The 19932-nt window shown below is 40.1% G+C and overlaps 1 protein-coding gene across 5 annotated transcripts in view; it reads right to left on the bottom strand.

Annotated features, from left to right (window-relative positions):
- The window catches only part of LOC126284219 (uncharacterized), a 59848-nt gene that overhangs the window by 13572 nt on the left and 26344 nt on the right, over nucleotides 1–19932 (bottom strand). For all 5 annotated transcript variants that reach the window (XM_049982989.1, XM_049982990.1, XM_049982992.1 and 2 more), the window contains exons 3-4: nucleotides 18252–18534; nucleotides 5505–5742 (exon numbers count right to left, since the gene is read on the bottom strand). In XM_049982989.1, the coding sequence (XP_049838946.1) occupies nucleotides 5521–5742; nucleotides 18252–18534 (505 nt within the window). In that variant the 3' untranslated portion in view covers nucleotides 5505–5520. The remainder of the gene's footprint in view (nucleotides 1–5504; nucleotides 5743–18251; nucleotides 18535–19932) is intronic.

Below are 19932 nucleotides of genomic sequence, written 5' to 3'. Positions count from 1 at the left end.
TAAGGTTGTAGATAAAGGGACGACTACTGAGGGCTAAGATACCTTGGTTCACAGAGTATGTGAGCAATATAAAGACTAAAATAATACAAATAAAACAGAAAGAAACTTCCACATGGGAAAAATATATTAAAAACAAAGATTCCAAGACTTACCAAGCGGGAAAGCGCCGGCAGACAGGCACATGAACAAAACACACAAACACACACACAGAATTACGAGCTTTCGCAACTGGCAGTTGCTTCGTCAGGAAAGAGGGAGGGAGAGGGAAAAATGAAAGGATGTGGGTTTTAAGGGAGAGGGTAAGGAGTCATTCCAATCCCGGGAGCGGAAAGACTTCCCTTAGGGGAAAAAAAGGACAGGTGTACACTCGCACACACACACACACATATCCATCCGCACATACACAGACATTTTGTCAAACTTGACTATGCTTGCCAAATATCTGACCGCGAACAGTGCAGTTCAATGTGTTTGTCAAGCATAGATCATGTTTGATGCGTTTGTGAGAAATTTTGATGGATGAAAAGTTTGACCATATGGTGTACGTTGTTTGTGTCGATGTTTCACCGTGCTTGTTTAGTGAAAAATTGTTGTATTACAATTTATCTCACTGTATCGTGAGTTTCCGCTACTATGATCAAGTATAAATAAGAATTGCACTGACAATCACCAAAATGATACAGGTGCCACACCTTTCCCAACCATATATCATGCATGAAGAGGTTAGGAACAAAATCAATATTTTACACATACAGTGACATATAAGTGAAGCGTAATGAAATAAAAGAAATCTAAGTTCTCCGGTTCTTCCATGGATGCTGTGGGCTAACCATGAGGTTCTGAGTGCAACATTTCCATTAACAGGTTTCCAGTTGTTTATTATCTAAATCATTCCTTGGACCAGCATCTTGTTTTCTTCTTCTTTAAACAAAGTGTCAGAAGCAAAGTTAGGAATGCTTTACCAGTACCAAAATACAGCATACATGAAAAGCATCTGCTTCAAAAGTAAGGTCAAACTGGCAAGCTTTCTCAGTACATGTACAGGATTGTTTGACACATCCGTAGCTACGTAAGAGATAACTTGACAAGCTAATTTGTTCCAGACTTAATAAGTTTTTAAAACATTTCACTGCCCATTCGAAGAAAGTTGATGTACTCATTCTGGGAGTAATATTTCCTTTAGAATATGTACATGGAGGAAATCTCTCATTTTAAGCCATTCTGTGGATCAGAGTTATTTTTTCTGTCTTCTTTAACCACAGTAGTCCTTTGTCTGCATTTGTGGTCATTCGCACTACTCTCAAAATATACACCAACATGAATATCATCTGCTTCAAAGTGAGTTAAACTGACAAACATTGTTTGAATGTTTACAGACTTGCTTGGCACATCTGTGGGTAGGTAAGAGAGATTTTGCCAAACACATTTGATCATTTATGGGGGCCTTAAAGGGTCAGTTGTTTGTCAAGCAGGCCTGGGCTCTTAAAATAGACTCTTTTCAAAATTTCAAATTCTTTGAGGGTGTTCATCTTCTTGCCTTTTTGTACGACACGCAAAATATCAAGGTCATTTATGGATGGTGTGTGATGGTGAAAAGTTTTCAAATGTTGTGCAAAGGGAGAATATTTTTTAAGTTGCCCTTTTTTTGTTAAAAGATGCTCATTGAAACAGACTATAAAGGACCTCCCTGTTTGGCCGATACAGTGTGTCACAATCAAGACACTTAATTTTATATACTCCTGACCTCAAAAAGAGGAAAGACCTAGGTTTCTCATTGTGAGGAAGCAGGAACTGTGTTCCCACATTTCTAGAGAACACAATTTGCACCTCAGTGTTCTATAGAAAGATGAGAACACAGTTCCTGCATCCTCCCTTTCTCGTGACTTCAAAAATAATCATAATTAATAATGTATCCAATATTTGTTTACTCTTTTGGTCTTGCTAATGAGTAAGATTTTCCTGGAGAGACTTTTCTATATACCTGCCTTCCCACACAAATTAACACGTACAAATTTTCTCTTTCTGACTTACTGTACACATGGGACTTTTCCTTTTATGAAATTGGTCTCACATGCTTCTTTGAATAGCATTTTCAGGTATCTGTCAATAAAATGAATATTTATCATTTAATTTTTAGCAACAGTTTATCATGACATGAAAACGTAACACTACATACTTTAGTCACTCCCTAAAAAGAACAACATGTCCATCCAGAAATTATTATGTATCATAGCAACCAATAAGTAAAATTGGTGATGAGTTTACAGTTTCTCCCTTAAGCCCCTCTCTCTCTCTCTCTCTCTCTCTCTCTCTCTCTCTCTCTCTCTCTCTCACACACACACACACACACACACACACACACACACACACACACACACACACACACACACTCACTATATGTGACAGGCTGCATATATAGAGGGAAACATTCCACATGGGAAAAATATATTTACAAACAAAGATGATGTGACTTACCAAACAAAAGCAATGGCAGGTCGATAGACACAAAGACAAACAGAAACACACACACAAAATTCTAGCTTTCACAACCAACGGTTGCTTCTTCAGGAAAGAGGGAAGTGGAGGGAAAGACGAAAGGATGTGCGCTTTAAGGCAGAGGGTAAGGAGTCAATCCAATCCTGGGAGCGGAAAGACTTACCTTAGGGGGAAAAAAGAACAGGTGTACAGTCGCGCGCACATACACACGCACATACACAGACACAAGCAGACATCAAATCCTGCCCTGAAATGAGATCCATCCTTCATGAAATCCTCCCCACTCCACCAAGAGTGTCTTTCCGCCGTCCACCTAACCTTCGTAACCTCTTAGCTCATCCCTATGAAATTCCAAAACCACCTTCCCTACCATCTGGCTCCTACCCCTGTAACTGGCCCCGGTGTAAAACCTGTCCCATGCACCCTCCCACCACCACCTACTCCAGTCCTGTAACCCGGAAGGTGTACATGATCAAAGGCAGAGTCACGTGTGAAAGCACCCACGTGATTTACCAACTGACCTGCCTACACTGTGAAGCTTTCTATGTGGGAATAACCACCAACAAACTGTCCATTCGCATGAATGGACACAGGCAGACAGTGTTTGTTGGTAATGAGGATCACCCTGTGGCTAAACATGCCTTGGTGCAAGGCCAGCACATCTTGGCACAGTGTTACACCGTCCGAGTTATCTGGATACTTCCCACTAACACCAACTTGTCAGAACTCCGGAGATGGGGACTTGCCCTTCAGTATATCCTCTCTTCTCGATATCCGCCAGGCCTCAACCTCCGCTAATTTCAAGTTGCCGCCGCTCATACCTCACCTGTCTTTCAACAACGTCTTTGCCTCTGTACTTCCGCCTCGACTGACATCTCTGCCCGAACTCCTTTGCCTTTACAAATGTCTGCTTGTGTCTGTGTATGTGCGGATGGATATGTGTGTGTGCGCGCGAGTGTACACCTGTCCTTTTTTCCCCCTTAAGGTAAGTGTCTCCGCTCCTGGGATTGGAATGACTCCTTACCCTCTCCCTTAAAACCAACATCCTTTCGTCTTTCCCTCTCCTTCCCTCTTTCCTGAAGAAGCAACCATTGGTTGCGAAAGGTAGAATTTTGTGTGTATGTATGTGTGTCTATCGACCTGCCAGCGCTTTTGTTTGGTAAGTCACATCATCTTTGGATATATATATATATATATATATATATATATATATATATATATATATATATATTAAAAACAAAGATTCGAAGACATACCAAGCTGGAAAGCGCCGGCAGATAGGCACAATGAATAAAACACACAAACACACACACAGAATTACTAGCTTTCGCAACCGATGATTGCTTCTTCAGGAAGGAGAGGGAAAGATGAAAGGATGTGGGTTTTAAGGGAGAGGGTAAGGAGTCATTCCAATCCCGCCGGGAGCGGAAAGACTTACCTTAGGGGGAAAAAAGGATAGGTATATACTCGCGCACTCGCGACATAGACACAAGGCTTGTGTCTGTGTATGTATGTATGTATGGATGGATGGATGGATGTGTGTGTGTGTGTGTGTGTGTGTGTGTGTGTGTGTGGGCGTGCGCGAGTATATACCTATCCTTTTTTCCCCCTAAGGTAAGTCCTTCCGCTCCCGGGATTGGAATGACTCCTTACCCTCTCCCTTAAAACCCACATCCTTTCATCTTTCCTTTCCCTTCCCTCTTTCCTGACGAAGCAGCCGCCGGTTGCGAAAGCTCAAATTCTGTGTGTGTGTTTGTGTGTTTTATTCATTGTGCCTATCTACCGGCGCTTTCCTGCTTGGTAAGTCTTGGACTCTTTGTTTATATATATATATATGTGTGTGTGTGTGTGTGTGTGTGTGTGTGTGTGTGTGTGTGTGTGTGTTTCACATACTCTGTTCAGTTGTTTCTGTGACTAGTGACCGAGATGGAAGGTTCAGTTCAAATGAATTTATCTGAGAACGACAGTCAATCAACAAACTATTAAATTTAAGTTGGGTAAGATAACAAGAACAAAACATTTATATAGACTACGCCTGAATCACAGTTCAAAGTAGGTAGAAAATGGGTATCTTGCAATATGAGACGGACATGAGAGTTGCAGAATTTGAGTGAAAGAAGAAAACAAAGTCATTGCCAACAGAGATGTAATCTTTGATACAAGGTCTGGATGCTGTGATAAGTAATTAAAATTACAATTGCAGGATGTTGAGCAAAATAACCATGGAATGCATGCAGCTCAAAAAGTTAAAGATGTGAGAAACTCAGACAAAGTGTCTCATCAGACTGATAAGAACAATGCTGTTAACCGAAAAGTAACTGTTTATGGCATCTCTTTGACAATTATGAAATTGTTCAACATGACTTTGCAATCCTTGATGAAGAGAGAACTAATGGAACAAAAGGAAAAAATGAAATGATGGTATCACACACACACACACACACACACACACACACACACACACACACACACACACACACACACACACACATCGTGCTGCTTACAGTCCTGAGATATATCAGGCTTCTGACACAACCACATCCAAACCATTAGGCACCATCATAGCAGATACAAGAACGATGAAGCTGTAATCTGAAATTGTAAGGGGACTGTGAAATCAAAAACAGTAAACTTAAGTGTGAAACCACCAGGCTGTTGTTTCAATGCAACATAATGGGTATAAATGGAACTGTTAGAGTGAAATTCACATACATGAAAGGAGAAATTAGAACAGAATTTAATGGAAGCCTTCAGCTGAATTAAAAAGACAGTGAAAGAAAAGGCAAACCCAACAGTTTCATACAGTGGTTGAATAACATTTCAAGCAAGAACTGAATTCAATGGGTTCATTTTCTTAGTGTTCAATAAATTTTTGTGAAATTAATGAGTAATAGCCTGTATTAACATATTATTAGCTAACTTTTCATTGTATTTCATCTTTGCTTTAAGTTTGCTTGTCTGAGATAATAATAATAATAATAATAATAATAATCTGTGGAAACATATACCTTAGCCAAGTTATATTTAACAGTTCTTAGGCAACACTTCCTTCCACCAGTTACTGGGATAGTGGTACTTCTGTATCTCGATACCTTCACGTGGTACAGGCATGACGTATCCACCAAACTCCTTCTGAGGCAACGGAGGAGTGATCAGCCTTGGCGGGAAACACTGCAGGGAGTCCATGCTCTCGCAGTCTGGTGGAAGGACCCTGCGTTTCCATCCCACTCTCCTGAGCATGTTTATCTGGACCACAAAGGAATGTAGTGTTCATAAATGAAAAGCAAATTTAATGTCTGAAGATGGCCTTGTAACTTGAAAACCGATTAACACAATAACAGTAATACTGTAGTACAAAAGCAAACTACTGCTTTTCATTTATTATATTGTTATTCTACAAAGACAGAAGACTCAGTTAACATGAATGTAGTGTTAACTTAGAACAGAAATTTAATAACATAGGTCCCCTACCATGGTGACATCTGCAACACAAACACTGAACAGCAATACATAAGATCACAAAAAGGTGTACAGTGAATGTTCTAACAAATCTCGAGTTAAAATATAATGCAAAAATGTCACCTAAAAAACATCAAATTTGGAAAAATACAGCTCTACAGAAGGTGAGAACAATGTCAGTTTTGACAGTTCCCATACAGATGGCAACACTTATCTCTCAGTTTTTACGTTTGAGGGCTAGCACATTTTTCCATGCATGTCTTTATACGATAAGTTGCAGGAGGAGTTCCCAACTGCACAATTCACAAAAGGTGGTGTTGAAGGAAAGAAGCCAGATGACCATGAGGTGGTCAGTGAAGACAAGCATGGAGTGTTGTGCAGCATGCTCAGCAATGAGGTGGTCAAGCTGCCTCTGTCACAGTTTGGCAGTGACCTTTTGTGTGAACAGACAGTTTGCTAGCTGCTGTCCCCCAGTATGCTGCACAGAGGTTGCAGATAAGTTAGTAATACACATGACTGCTTTCACAGGTGCCTCTGCATTTCATGGGGGTAGGAAATGCATGTGACAGGACTGAAGTGTAGCAGTGGGAGGATGTAAGGGACAGATCTTGCAACTATGTCTTTTACACGAATAGGAGACGTGGGAGGCATCCCAGACAAAGAGGAAACAACAAGAAATTTTGAGAGAATAGGATTTGTAGTTCCCAACTGCTATGCGGAACAAGAGGACAGGATACATTTGATGAAATAAATGCAAGGAGATCAAATTACCAGTGGAAATTAGACGAAAAAGAGGATTAAAATAGGTGAGAAGTTGCATACTAGCAAATTTGCAAACACTAAGCTGCTGCGGTGAAGATACACACCAAGAAGGAATGTGATTGTTGAGCACTTGAATCAAAACGGTATGAGACAGTACTATGACTGTAACCATATAAGCTCAGGTTGCAGGAACACATGAAGACATCAAACCACTGCCCACAAGTGTGAAGGTAATATTTGTGGTGAGGAAGAGTGAGCAACCAATGAACACATGCTCATTGTAAACATGTTTCAACAAACAGCAGGTCACAGCAATATAGATAAATTTGGGAATGTGGTTTATGATGTTCAGAACCAAGACAGTCAAAATATTGAAGTTCTAGGACAACAGACAGGAAACACACAAATATATAGACACTGGAAAAAACTGGAAAAAAGGATGAGAATTATAAGAACAATAAGTTGGATTTTAGTATAATAGGCAGGAGTAGTACAAGAAGAATTACTTGACTTAGTGCAAGGTATGAAGAAATAGTCTATGAGAATTCTACTCGAGAGGAGATATACAACATTGTAGAGCATTGTAAAAAGGAAGAGAGTGCTGCAGCTAACATTACAGAACACAAAAAAACATAAATAAATAAAGCCTCTAATTGCATTCTGACATTTACACAAGTAACGAAGAGGAAGGTACTGGTAATGAACAGGAGGACAATTTTAAAGTGAAGTGCCACATGATTAATTGTGAAAGAAGGCATGCGTGAATTTGAGAAAGACTGGATGGAAGCATGAATTTAAAAGAAGTTGCAGTGTAATTACTAATATGCACTAAGAAGAAAAGAGGTAGATTTGAAAGAGAATGAAGAACATAGGGAAAGATAGATTGCAACTTACTGTAAAGATGACACACTTAAGCTGCAGGAAGGTACAGGGTGTACATAAAGTCTTGGAACACTTTGAATTATTTATTGCACAAGAACCAAACATTGTACAGATATCACACATGTCATTTTGAAGAGAATCCCTGAAAGTTGTTTTTTTTTTTTTTTTTTTTTTTTTCATATATACTGCCACAGTGTAGTTTGGTAATTTGTGGATAGTCAGCGCTAGTCACAAACATGGCGAGTTCAGGTGCGGAGTGAGCTTTCTGTGTGTTGGAGTTCCAGAAGCAAGTGTGCTACAGCTGTTCAACAGATGTTTAGAACCAAGCCACCAACAAGGAAGGCCATTTACCACTGGCACAACAAATTCGTTATGACAGGTTGCTTGTGCCCGGCAAAGAGAAGCGGATGTCCCAGTGTGAGGGATGTCCCAGTGTGAGGGAAGTGAATGTGGAGCGTGTACGAGAGACATTCATAAGGAGTCCAAAGAAATCAGTGCGTCGTGCATCCCATGAACTCAAACCGGCTCTAAGGACAGTGTGGAAAGTCATGCAACAGAAACTGCCCATGAAACTAGTCAAGCTGGAGCTAGTGCGGAAGCTCAACGACGATGACAAAGACAAGCATTTTGAGTTTTGTTTGCAGTTGCAACAACTGAATGAGGATGGTGATGGCATTATTGATTGCTTAATTTTTTGCGACAAAGCCGCTTTTCTCAATAATGGGAAAATGAGCAGGCATAATTGTCGAATCTGCGGTACAAAGCATCCACACGAATGCATTAAATTTGAGCGTGATTCTCTAAAGGTAAATGTTTTTTGTGCCTTGTCACATCGAAAATTATACGAGCCATTCTTCTTCGCTGAGAAAACTGTCACTGGATATTTCTACTTGGACATGTTTCAGCAATGGCTGATGCCTCACATGCAATCGGGCTCTCTGTTCATCTTTCAGCAGGATGGGGCTCCACTCCATTTTCATCGTGAAGTTAGTGGGTACCTGAACACGGAGTTCCCACATCGATTGATCGGCTGTGCTACAGAAGGGTAAAACTGTTTCATGAAATGGACCCTCCGATCACCAGATCTCATTCCATGTGACTTTTCTGTGGGGACACATTAAAGATCTGGTGCATGTACCACCTCTACCACATGATGTAGCAAGCTCCGGGAAGAGAGAATATGGGAAGCGACTACCACAGTCGACTATGCCATGGTGAGACAGGTATGGCAAGAATTTGATTACCGTATTGACATCTGCTGGGTCACTCACGGTTTGCATATCGAATGTTTGTTTAAAAAAAAAAAAAATACTTTAGATTCTCTTCAAAATGCAATATGTATGACATCTGTATAATGTTTAATTCTTGCACAATAAATAATTGAAAGTGTACCTGGACTTTATGTACACTCTGTACAATAAAGAGACACTTAAGCCCATTTCACACGAGTGACTTTTAGCTTAAATCTGACAACTCAAAGTGTGTGTAGCTTTTGTGCCTGCGTGTAAATCAGCAACCAACCATGATGAAATGTGTCTATGACGTCAACGATCTACAGATTGTGCCGAGTGTGGAGTTCTAAATTACTAAGTATGCTGCAATCTGCACATGCACAGTGGCACGGGATTATGGCGGCATTTGCTAACATCGGAAGTTATGACCTATTCTGGTTGAGTTCACTTCCATTATAGAAATGGATTTTGTGCATTCATGTATGCTGTATATTAACTATGTTGTTTACTTCATTTCTGTGACACACTGGAAGGGTGCACAAGGTCTTGGCATTTTTCGTACTAGTTTTCTCCAACAAAAGAGATAGAATATATGAAAGCAACAAGTATTTACATTTTATAGAGATGAAAAACCTACAATGTGCACAAACAAGAACATAAACAGATAAACATATTTTAATGGCATTTATTTCAAAAGAGAGAAACTCAGTGTTATTGGACAAGAAAAATAATTTTCATCGTAAGCGTATTTGGCACTTAACACAAAAAGCATGTTACAAAGGATAAAGCGGAAAGGCACTATTTACTGCGCTCTACATTTTGTCTAATGTGTTTGCAAATATATATTTTCTCCAGCAAATACGTGTTTATGTTCTGAAATGTTTGGTTGACAATTTTCCGACATTTTCACATCTCAGGAATGTGAACAATTTATCAAAAGACCTTCGACGAGAACTTCCAATATCAATACCTCTTTAGTCTTTAATAAACTCTATTGTCATTGCCTGCTCCTACATTCTCTTACTATCTTTTGATTTTCCTGTAACAAGAATAGCGCCTCATAGCCTCACTTTCACCACTCAGATGAAAAGTTGCACAGTAGACATCTCTCACACCGGCAAATTTGGTGCTGACATGTTAACAAAAATGTCTACTCCACGCATACGAGACTCAGCAATGCAAATAAAATGCCAGGAGCACCACAGTCGACGCACTTGTCTCGAGTAGTCAATTGAGACAAGCAAGAAAATCATGTAAAAAGGGCTTTACACATTAGTTTTTGGCCACAGCCTTCATCAGAAAAGGAAACATATACACATTCATTCACAAAAGCAAGCACTGCTAATGCACACGTGATATCATCTCCAGCAACTCAGACCAGACTTCTTTACCAGTCCAAGCTGCCTCAGATGGTGGTCCTTTCATGTGTTAGGTGTGCTTGCTTGGGTGATTGAATGTGAATGTGTCTTTTTTATGACAAAAGCTGTGGTCAAAAGCTAATGTGCAAGTGCCTTAATTGTGGGAATCTGCAACTTAGCGTGTAATCTTTACAGTAAATAGTAATCTATCTTTTTCCTTACATTGTTGATAATCCAATATGGAATTTCCATTGTTTAAAGAGAATAAATAGAAAGGAAAACATGAAGAGATGCAGAACAGGGGCAGCATGAAAATGTTAGAAGACTTTTGAACGCAGCAACACAAACCAGTTTTCACGAACAAAGCGAAAAGCTCAATATTGTAGAATTGAGAAACGTGAACATATAATCAGTCCAGCATAGAACGTTTTTAGTAAGCAGGGCAGAAAGAAGGAGGGACTGACTTCTGGTGAGGAAAGATATCAATACCTGAGCCAATCAAAGAATGGGCTGAAGGAAACATGACAAAAGAAAGTCAAACTGTGATAGAAGCATTAATTCAGAGTCAAAGCAAGCTGAAACGCTATTTCATGGGTGAGGTAGACAGGAGGGAAAATATGAATTTCACTGTATCAGCAAAAGATGATAATTTACATACTGGGAAGAAGTGGAAGAAATAGAAGGAACATGGAAAGAGATACTACAATTGCGGGAAAGCGCCGGCAGACAGGCACAATGAACAAAACACACAAACACACACACAGAATTACTAGCTTTCGCAACCGATGATTGCTTCTTCAGGAAGGAGAGGGAAAGACGAAAGGATGTGGGTTTTAAGGGAGAGGGTAAGGAGTCATTCCAATCCCGGGAGTGGAAAGACTTCCCTTAGGGGGAAAAAAAAGGACAGTTGTACACTCGCGCGCACACACACACACACACACACACACACACACACACACACACACACACACACATATTCATCCGCACATACACAGACACAAGCAGACATATTTAAAGGCAAAGAGTAAGGGCAGAGATGTCAGTCGAGGCGGAAGTACAGAGGCAAAGACGTTGTTGAAAGACAGGTGAGGTATGAGCGGCGGCAACTTGAAATTAGCGGAGATTAAGGCCTGGTGGATATCAAGAAGAGAGGATATACTGAAGGGCGAGTTCCCATCTCCGGAGTTCGTATAGGTTGGTGTTGGTGGGAAGTATCCAGATAACTCTGACGGTGTAACACTGTGCCAAGATGTGCTGGCCGTACACCAAGGCATGTTTAGCCACAGGGTGATCCTCATTACCAACAAACACTGTCTGCCTGTGTCCATTCATGCGAATGGACAGTTCGTTGTTGGTCATTCCCACATAGAAAGCGTCACAGTGCAGGCAGGTCAGTTGGTAAATCACGTGGGTGCTTTCACACGTGGCTCTCCCTTTGATCATGTACACCTTCCGGGTTACAGGACTGGAGTAGGTGGTGGTGGGAGGGTGCATAGGACAGGTTTTACACCGGGGGCGGTTGCAAGGGTAGGAGCCAGAGGGTAGGGAAGGTGGTTTGGGGATTTCATAGGGATGAACCAAGAGGTTACGAAGGTTAGGTGGATGGCGGAAAGACACTCTTGGTGGAGTGGGGAGGATTTCATGAAGGATGGATCTCATTTCGGGGCAGGATTTTAGGAAATGAGATCCATCCTTCATAAAATCCTCCCCACTCCACCAAGAGTGTCTTTCCGCCGTCCACCTAACCTTCCCAACCTCTTGGTTCATCCCTATGAAATCCCCAAACCACCTTCCCTACCCTCTGGCTCCTACCCTTGCAACCGCCCCCGGTGTAAAACCTGTCCCATGCACCCTCCAACCACCACCACCTACTCCAGTCCTGTAACCCGGAAGGTGTACATGATCAAAGGCAGAGCCACGTGTGAAAGCACCCACGTGATTTACCAACTGACCTGCCTGCACTGTGACACTTTCTATGTGGGAATGACCAGCAACAAACTGTCCATTCACATGAATGGACACAGGCAGACAGTGTTTGTTGGTAATGAGGATCACCCTGTGGCTAAACATGCCTTGGTGCACGGCCAGCACATCTTGGCACAGTGTTACACCATCCGAGTTATCTGGATACTTCCCACCAACACCAACTTGTCAGAACTTTGGAGATGGGAACTCGCCCTTCAGTATATCCTCTCTTCTCGATATCCGCCAGGCCTCAACCTCCGCTAATTTCAAGTTGCCGCCGCTCATACCTCACCTGTCTTTCAACAACTTCTTTGCCTCTGTACTTCCGCCTTGACTGACAATTCTGCCCTTACTCTTTGCCTTTAAATATGTCTGCTTGTGTTTGTGTATGTGCGGATGGATATGTGTGTGTGTGTGCGCGCGCGTGTACACCTGTCTTTTTTTCCCCCCTAAGGAAAGTCTTTCCGCTCCCGGGATTGGAATGACTCCTTACCCTCTCCCTTAAAACCAACATCCTTTTGTCTTTCCCTCTCCTTCCTGAAGAAGCAACCATCGGTTGCGAAAGCTAGTAATTCTGTGTGTGTGTGTGTGTGTGTGTGTGTGTGTGTGTGTGTGTGTGTGTGTTTTTGTGCGTTTTGTTCATTGTGCCTGTTTGCCGGCGAAGCGGGAAGGCACCGGTAGATAGGCACAATAAAAAAAACACACAAACACACACACAAAATTTCAAGCTTTCGCAACCGGCGGTTGCTTTGTCAGGAAAGAGGGAAGGAGAAGGAAAGATGAAAGGATGTGGGTTTTAAGGGAGAGGGTAAGGAGTCATTCCAATCCCGGGAGCAGAAAGACTTACCTTAGGGGAAAAAAAGGATTGGTATATACTCGCTCGCACGCGCACGCGCGCGCACGCGCGCGCACGCACGCACGCACACACACACACACACACACACACACACACACACACACACACACACACACACACACACACACACATCCATCCATACATATACAGACACAAGCAGACATATTTAAAGGCAAAGAGTTTGGGCAGAGATGTCAGTCGAGGCAGATGTGCAGAGGCAAAGATGATGTTGAATGACAGGTGAGGTATGAGTGGCGGCAACTTGAAATTAGCAGAGACTGAAGCCTGGTGGATAACGAGAAGAGAGGATATATTGAAGGGCAAGAAGATTATGTGACTTACCAAACAAAAGTGCTGGCAGGTCGATAGACACACAAACAAAGGCGAAGGCATGTTTGCGGCGGGAATGTAAATAAAACTTAATGGGGTCGTTGTGGGGGTGTTTTTAGATATATTTTTTCCCACGTGGAATGTTTCCCTATATATATAATTCCAATCCTAAAGCAAGCAGGTGTTGACAGATGTGAAAATTACCGAACCATCAGTTTAATAGTCACAGTTGCAAAATACTAACACGAATTATTTACAGATGAATGGAAAAACGGGAATAGAAGCCGACCATGGGGAAGATCAGTTTGGATTCCGCAGAAATGTTCGAACACGTGATGCAATACTGACCTTACGACTTATCTTGGAAGATAGATTAAGGAAAGGCAAACCTACGTTTCTAGCACTTGTAGGCTTAGAGAAAGCTTTTGACAATGTTGATTGAAATACTCTCCTTCAGATCCTGAAGACGGCAAGGGTCAAATACAGGGAGAAAAAGGCTATTTACAATTTTTACAGAAACCAGATGACAGTTGTAAGAGTCGGGGGGCATGAAAGGAAAGCGGTTGGGAAGGGAGTGAGAGAGGGTTGTAGCCTATCCCCAATGTTATTCAATCTGTATATTGAGAAAGCAGTGAAAGAAACAAAAGAAAAATTTGGAATAGGAATTAAAATCCATGAAGATGAAATAAAAACCTTTGAGGTTTGCTGATGACAATGTAATTCTGTCAGAGACAGCAAAGGACCTGGAAGAACAGTTGTCTGGAAAGGAGGATATAAGATTGTTTTGTTTTGTTTTGCTTTAGGGCACAAAAAAACAGCCGGTGCCATATGCGCCCAAGTCAAAACTATAGAACAAGAACACATAGAGGAGTTAAATGACTATATGTCAGTCTCAATGGACAGAATAGGAGACAGCAAAAAACAGGCACGCGGAAAAAGGGATAAAAAGAAACATGTGCTATTCTTAAGCTTCTGTCCAATTTTAAAGTCAATTCAATCCAGAGTACACATGAATTCAGACAAAATGCAGTTTAAACGTGATAAATGTTCCTAAAAAGCCACATTACGCATTGTAGATTCCATAGTTTGCAGCACGGCGAAATTTGCTTCCTGCACAACACCCTCATTGTCCACATTTGTCGTAATTCAACTTCACACTCAAGTTGGTGTCGCTGCTCCCCTTCCAACTATTCTGTAATGCTGTACTTGAGCAATAGTAAAACATGGACGGCAATATCTTTTAGGATGCAGATCATACGTAACAACAGCAACTAGTATGTAAATAACAGAAGCAATCAATCACAATTCAATACAATTCTCAATCTTTTGCTCATCCTGCAATCTAGTGACATTAGTGACATATGTCTCTACTATCTCCAAAATGGGTTTTTCTGCCATAATTTATTCTTGCAAAAAATTGCTGCCTGTTTAAGAAAAAGAGCAGTGAATTCTGGATTAATTTTCTTTCTAATTTCATCTGAATGTCACCATCCTGTAGTAAGGTTGGTAATGTTTTTCCCATTATCCAGACACATGAACAGTGACCAGATTTCTCATTTGTGACACACATGGTAAATCACTGCAGTTTCTCAGAACCAAATAAAATATTGACTGTGGTTCAGAATCAAGTAATGGACATTGAGGGACAATGTTTTCACCTCTGAATGTTACCAATACTTAAAAAGCAGCATAAATTCATGCATACAGTATCAATAGATCTATAAGAACTTTTATTGCAAATCTTTTGAAATACAACAAAATTTTTAAGTTGATAGAATTTAATGCTATTTCCTCCTGTGATTCACTAAATTGTCTATTTTAAAGCAGAGCATTAGACTGTTTTACTGGCTAATTCAGAGTTTCTTGACTAGCCTTTGCACTAGCACCCCAAGTCACACATCACATGATCGTTCGAGCAAGATTGGTACTGTATCAAGCGCTTTGGTATACTAGGAAATCTCGAGCCTATTGGAATAAAGATATTGTTTGCTAAGCCGTACCATTCAGAATTCTACAAAATACATCTGTACGAAATCTCAATGGCCAAAGCTTTATTTGTAAATGTAGGTTGAACTCCATAGTCATATATTAAACAGTGTGAAAATGTTGACCTCAGCAGCAATAGTTTAATCTGAGAATATAAGATGACCCGTATTTTTCGAAAGATGGATTTGGGGAAAAAAAGCCTTGTCTTATAAACAGATAAATACAGTAAACTGGTGTGAACAACTCCCGTCATGACCACCTCACCTCCCAAGGATGATGTTTAATAGAGAAGAAATTTAAACAACAATAACAGATCAATGTTCAAAATTTTTATGTTGTTATCTTTAAGTAACATAAACTGAATTACTTGTTGTCATGGTCTTCAGACAGAATACCTGTCCGGTACAGCTCTCCATGCTACACTATTCTGTACAAACCTCTTCAACTACAAATAACTACTGCAGCTGACACCCTTCTGAATCTTCTTACTGTACTCATCTATTTGTCTCTCTCTAGGATTTTATACCCCCACACTTCCCTCCACTACTAAACTGGTGATCCCATGACATCTCAGAATGTGTCCTATCAAACAATCCCTTCTTTTGGTCAAGTTGTGCCACAAATTTCTTGTCTCCTCATTAGTTACGTGATCTATCCATATAATCATCAGCATTCTTCTGTAGCACCACATCTCAAAAGCTTTTATTCTCTTCTTGTCTAAACTGTTTATTGTCCATGTCTCACATCCACACAGAGCTACACTTCATACAAATATTTTCATGAAATACTTCCTAATACTTATATCTATATTCAATGTTAACAATTTTCTCTTCTTCTGAAACACTTTCCTTGCCAGTGCCAGTCTGCATTTTATATCGTCTCTTCTTCAGCCATCATCAGTTATTTTGCTACTCAAATATCAAAACTCATCTACCACTTTCAGTTTCTCTTTTTCTAATCTAATTCCCTCATCTGATTTAATTTCACTACATGCCATTACCCTTGTTTTCTTTCTGCTGGTATTTATCTTATGTCCTCTTTTCAAGACATGGTCTACTCCATTCAACACTGCACTTCCATATCTTTCACCATCTCTGACAGAACTACAATGTAATTCACAAACCTAAAAGCTTTTATTCTTCTTCCTGGACTTTAATTCTTACTCTATACTTTTCTTTGGTTTCCTTTACTGCTTGCTCAATGCACAGATTGAATAATGTCAGGGATAGGCAACAACCCCATGCCATTGCCTTCTCAACCAGTGCTTGCCTTTAATAAGTTTATTGCAGCCAAACAGCCATACAAGTTCAAGGTACAATGATTATAATACACAAAATTAGAAATTTTACATACTGTGATTTGCAGTCACTTACTGACTGTGTCCTTTTGGTACAGAGTTCCATATGGTAACATTTGCATATTTGATGACACAGGTTACACTCACACATTGTGTTTGTTTCATGATATGGCATGCTGCTGAAAATATGGTGATGGAAACCATGGACTGCCATTTTGGTGATCACGTGTCTCATTTTGAAGTTTTCTTTTGTCCATGTTTGGTCAATCATGGCGCTTGTGTTGTAAAATTCTGGGGTATATCTTCCTTTTTTTTCCTGCAATGTTTTAATTAGACTTTCCAAAGCGCTGGTATTGGTTAGCATCAGGTTTGCCCATATATTTTCAACGAGAAAGGGTTCCCTCGCCAGCAGGTGTACAAGTCTGGAGCCTGTTGTTTTGAGCACCCCTATTGTTTTCTTTATATAGGTCACCTTCACTCTTTCATGTGTCATTAGGTTTTTCACTGTAAATTCTATCCCGAACAGTGCTTGCCTTCATTTCCCTTGACTCTTGTAACTGCCATCTAGTTTCTGTGTAAGTTGCCTTTTGCTCCATGTGTTTTACTCCTGCTACCATCACACATCCAAAGAGTGTATTTCAGTCAACATTGTTAAAAGGTTTCTGTAAGCCTACAAATGCTGTAAATGTAGGTCTGCTTTCCTTAACCTACCTACTAGATAAGTCATGGAGTCAGTATTGCCTCACGTGGTCCTACACTTCTCCGGAACAAACTGACCCTCACCAAAGTTGGCCTCTACCAGTTTTTCCATTCTTCTGCCAGGAATTTGTGTTAGTATTTTACAATGATGACTTATTGAACTGATAGTATGGTAATATTCACTCCTGTCAGCATCTGCTTTCTTTGCAATTCAAACTATTACATTCTTCTTGAAGTCTGAGTGTATTTTACCTGTATCATACATCTTGCATGGCAGATGGAAAAGTTCTGTCATGGCTGGCTCTACCAAGGCTATCAGTAGTTCTGATGGGATACTATTTCTATGGCCTTGCTTCGACTTAGGTCTATCAAATTCTTCTCACTGTATCAAATCTCTCATCTCATCCTTCTCTTCATCCTCTTCCAGTTCTATAATATTACTTTTAAGTTCATCTCCTTTGTACAGACCCCGAATTACTTATGCTCTTATAGTTGAACTGCAACAGTTGAACTACAGTAGTTGTTCATTTACAATATCAAAAAAGTGATGCTGAGTTTTGAGATGTTATTATAGTTTATTTAATATTGATTTTAATTTGTTTTGTTTAATAATTTAGTTTGAGCCTTAACTCAGAAACAACCAGTCTACCAAGACAAAGGTCAAATACTAGTAAGCAAAATTACTCACATGAACAAACACACAGCTTCATGTGTAAATCCATTGTCAGATGGTTATGATATAGATGCTTTCAACATTAGTTCCATTACAGCTTCAGTTTTGAAACAGAATGTATGGTGCTAATACATGAAGTGTGTTTATGCCTTCATGAGGTATAGATATCATATATGAAGAGAAAAGGCTATGGTTTCATAGCCAAGAATATTCCAACAAGCAAGCATGGAAAACATATTTCATACACATGGCTTACCATGCGGTCTTCCTCAAAAACAATAAGTTGCACAGATCCACCAGTAAACTGTGGATCCTTGACAGTGTACCTCCCTTCCGCACTATCATAAGCCAGCTGTAGGCCTTGCTTCCGGAAAGCTCTAAGAAGGAAGACTTCATCCTTCCTAGCCAGCTCCTCATTGCGGAGGCACATCTCTACATCAGACTCCCATGGCAGTGAGCGGGACAGTCTTATCTGGCCCCACAGTGCTCCGTAGCAAAGGAAGTGCGTCAGTCCCAAGGAAGAAAGAACTCTGTGTGTTCTGTAAAGCAAATTACAATTTTTATTGTGTGTTTTAAGTCCATAACTGTACAGTAATTAAGGACCAAGTTATGCATAGTGCTCTTCAACAACTAAACCTTAGTCTAGCAATAACATTAGTTACAATACAGCAGTTGTTTTGTGACAAGCAAAATTACGTCCCCCAAGAGCGAGAGCGCCACCATGCCTACATCTGGGAAATAGAGAAATGGAAGTAGAAAGAGAGTATCCTTCAGTGTTGCTATACACTGAAGAGCCAAATGAACTGGTACACCTGCCTAATATTTTGTAGGGCCCCCGAAGTGCCGCAACACGATGTGGCATGGACTCAACTAATGTCTGAAGTAGTTCTGGAAAGAACTGACACCATGACTCCTACAGGGCTGTCCATAAATCTGTTATGGAGAGTTAGTAAGGAAAAAAATCTTTTTTTCACATTTCTGGATTTTTATCTCCTTATAAAATTTGCAATTTGCCAAATAAAATAATTATATATCACTTATAAACTCTCAGAGGAAGTATTTCTTTTTTAAATATAATCTACACCAGTTGAAAATGTAAAAAATTTTACATGCATTACTTCAAAATCTAATAAAATCGGTAATGGTTTTATATAGAAGGCCACAGATTGCTGTGTTACACAGGTTAAATTACGTGTTTGTATTGGTAGCACCACCAAAAGCAGTATTGTATCATTTCATAGTATAAACACGCATTGTATGTTGAAGTGCTAACGTTTTTCTGAGGAAAAGTGACGAATAGATTGGTAAATCTCTCAAAAAGTAAAGTATGACACCAAAATGAAGTGTTTTTACGAAATGTGGGTTTCACAGAAATAAATTTTCGAATAAAGGGAAACATTGTGTTCAACATGTGGTGTGAGAAGTTACAGACAAAGAAATACAGGCAAACTCATCAGTACCTAGAGATACACCCATTAGTGCTTCGAAGATTAAAATAAAATGTTGTGATACACAGTTTTCTCAAAACAAAAGTGATGTAAATGGTAGGTTAGGTTATATTCTAATAGGTTTACATATACTAACAATGGTGTTAGGTGAACATGTGAGTTATAAAATATGTGGAGGGCAAAGTTAGTTAACATGTAGACAGCAAGGTGTCAAATGGACTAGCTAGGAAACTCATGATTAATTGTGCCAGTTGTAGATATACTCCTTCATTTTGGAGTATGGTAAGTATAAAAATAATCATTTATTATAGTACGTTTGGTGGTTTTATGGATTGAGAGCCATTAGCAAAGGACACACTGCAGCAGAAACAATGTATGCCGTATATGAATATGCCATGCCCACCTTGTAAAATCGACAAGTATGCAGGATTTATTGGAGGTGCTGTGGGATCTGTTGCATGTGAGTCAGAAAGCCACTGCTTTTGAGAA

The sequence above is a fragment of the Schistocerca gregaria genome, chromosome 8 (genome assembly GCF_023897955.1).
Source record: "Schistocerca gregaria isolate iqSchGreg1 chromosome 8, iqSchGreg1.2, whole genome shotgun sequence".
Classification (NCBI taxonomy): Eukaryota; Metazoa; Arthropoda; class Insecta; order Orthoptera; family Acrididae; genus Schistocerca; species Schistocerca gregaria.
The sequence above is the reverse complement of the archived record's forward strand: the minus strand, read 5'-3'. Positions and strand labels throughout refer to the sequence as shown.